This window comes from Diaphorina citri, unplaced genomic scaffold (genome assembly GCF_000475195.1).
Source record: "Diaphorina citri unplaced genomic scaffold, Diaci psyllid genome assembly version 1.1 scaffold1313, whole genome shotgun sequence".
Lineage (NCBI taxonomy): Eukaryota > Metazoa > Arthropoda > Insecta > Hemiptera > Psyllidae > Diaphorina > Diaphorina citri.
In genome coordinates, this window is record NW_007378742.1 from 30,647 (window position 1) to 33,034 (window position 2,388).

At 43.6% G+C, this 2,388-nt stretch overlaps 1 protein-coding gene across 2 annotated transcripts; it reads left to right on the top strand.

Annotated features, from left to right (window-relative positions):
- The first annotated feature begins 72 nt into the window (after positions 1-72).
- On the top strand, positions 73-1,878 carry LOC103515290 (cysteine-rich motor neuron 1 protein-like). Of its 2 annotated transcripts, none has more exons than XM_026828030.1 (4): positions 73-240; positions 719-877; positions 1,264-1,501; positions 1,677-1,878. In XM_026828030.1, the coding sequence occupies exons 1-4, from the start codon at positions 111-113 to the stop codon at positions 1,861-1,863; spliced, it is 714 nt and encodes a 237-aa protein (XP_026683831.1). In that variant the 5' UTR covers positions 73-110; the 3' UTR covers positions 1,864-1,878. The 2 variants fall into 2 exon arrangements, with proteins under 2 accessions (XP_026683831.1, XP_026683830.1); XM_026828029.1 differs by having other exon boundaries at positions 74-240; positions 716-877.
- The last annotated feature ends 510 nt before the right edge of the window (positions 1,879-2,388 follow it).

Sequence of the window (2,388 nt, forward strand, 5' to 3'; positions counted from 1 at the left end):
CTGTTATGAACATCACACGACTTTCTATGAGGTACCTACCTATATTTAGCCCACGATTTTGACATTTCATTACTTTCTTTCTCTGTCCTAGGTGTGCCCAGTGTCCTTCTATGAATCAGTGCGAGAAGCAATGTGCACACGGCTACGCACGAGATGAGAATGGGTGCCACATGTGCAAATGCAAACCTTCCTCTACTTCCACCACTGAAGGGGAAGCAGCGGCCGAATCTTGCTATACTGGTAAGTAAGCATTTTGCTAACAACATTTCAATAAATAAACAAGTGAAATTCTGAATGATGATTTGATGATGGTACGTGGAAAATGAGAACTGTACCTAATCCAAAATTTTGAGTTGTGGGCTTAGCTGGCGTAGCGTAGCCCAAAATCCAATTTTTTCAGGAGATCTAGAAATTGAGGGACACGGTTAGCCTAGTGGTAACGCGTTTGCTTGCCATACAGAAGGTCCCTGGTTTGATGCCCACCATCTACAAGAAATTTGCACTCGTTCTAGTCGTCCTTCGGTTGTAAATATTTCAACGGATTGCTCTCTGATGTTCTTGTGTTGAAACAGGACCTACTTAAATAAGAAGTACTGTGTCTTTTCTCGCCCATCTAATGAGGGATGGAGGGACACATTAAATTTGAACAGCTCTTTAAGATATGAATATTGACTAGTTTCATAGCTCTACATTGTTGTTTCCTCTCATTTTTCAGAAGACGGAGTATGGCGGGATGATTCAGAGATCTGGCGGGATGGTTGTCGGGAATGTCATTGTATTGATGGGAGAGAAATGTGCACGCTCATTGCATGTCCCACGCTGTCCTGTCAACATCCTATCCCTGCTAATTCTACACAGTGCTGCCCGTACTGTCCTGGTGAGTGAGCATTATTGACACATTTCAACTTTCAAGCTTTTAACCAGACTTTTTTGGCCAGTCTTGGGTTGAGGTTTATCACCTCACTTTAGGATTAAGAATGGAGAATTTCTTGTTTCATCTCAATCCTGAGTTGCTAAAGCCCGCCATTAGCATCAAGGTTATGATTTCTACCCCTGGGTTCCTCAATCCTTGATGGTCAAGAGATTCTTGGTTTGATACTTAACTTCAGTGAAGGTTCTATTCTTTATATTTGTATTTATTAACCATAGAATTTTTTTTTCAACGAAAGACCTATTCATTAGATAAGATGACCTTTCCGCACCAATTTAACCAAAACCAAATTCAACCAACCTGTAATCAGCTTCAACATTTCTCTCTTCCAGACGCCACATCCAGCGGGCACGAGGCTGCGGTATGCATGGACTTCCACGGGGAACTCAAGCTAGAGGGTCAACACTGGACGCTCAACCCATGTACAGACTGTACATGCCGGGAGGGCAAGGTCCTGTGCTACTCGCAGCAATGCCCGGCAGCGGCGTGCTCGAACCCACGACCTCCGGAACCGGGAACCTGTTGTCCGCGCTGCGCGGGGGCAGATGAGATCACCGCCCTTGTCGTCGAGTAAGTAAGCTGTTTCCTAAATTCATATAAGCTTAACCGGACCTACTTACTTTCCATGTCCGGAAAAACCAATTACAGTTACGGACCACAGTTTAGGAATCCCTGTTTTAAAGTCACTTTTACACTATGGCCATTAGGTGATGAGATCAATTTAATTTTCTCTCTTCTCCCTCAGGAATGACGGTAATGATAAAGACTGTGGAGGTAAGAATGGTACTGCGTGGCGTGAAGGCGCCTGTATATCATGTCGGTGTGAACGGGGGCATAAGATCTGCTATCAACAGGAGTGCCCTAGCAGTACGCCCTGTGTGCGGTCGGTCCAGCCTAAACATGCATGCTGTCCTACTTGTCTGGGTAAGTAGAATGCTGGTTAGGTGGTAGAGAACGCCTCAGGAGTTAGGTCGTTGTTATGTACCTGGTTGGGATAGGCAAGGTTGGTAAACTAACCTTGCTTTTAAGTTACCACTCCCATGCCAAACTGTACAAACAATATCCTGTCTGAACCAGTCTGAGCTTTTCCCAACCCGGTACATAACCACAACCTTAATGTTGATTTTTTAACCGTGGCCGCAGTTATCAAGTCTGTCCAAATGAAAATCTTTCAGAAAATCAGGATAAAGATGGACTTGCCTGGGATTCCTCAGAAATTAAGACGATTCATTGGAAAAAATTGGAAATAGGGAGGTAGGCGGGTAATAGGTAATTGAAGACTTTATCTTTATACCCCACCCAATATGATTAGATACTTAGATGCATCGGTATACAATTATGGTACCTATAATAATAATTATCTATGTACTCATAAGTAAGCAGGTATTCGCGTCATAAATCGAGAACAGCACCCATAATAGCATGTCAGTATGGTTTGGCAGAGAAGATGGGTCGTA

What these genes read in the sequence shown, in the direction of transcription:
- LOC103515290 (XM_026828029.1), top strand. Translation starts at nt 111, where the DNA reads ATGAATCAGTGCGAGAAGCAATGTGCACACGGCTACGCACGAGATGAG. An exon ending in GGCCGAATCTTGCTATACTG is followed by an intron (nt 241 to 715) that starts GTAAGTAAGCAT and finishes CTCATTTTTCAG; the next exon opens with AAGACGGAGTATGGCGGGAT. An exon ending in GTGCTGCCCGTACTGTCCTG is followed by an intron (nt 878 to 1,263) that starts GTGAGTGAGCAT and finishes TCTCTCTTCCAG; the next exon opens with ACGCCACATCCAGCGGGCAC.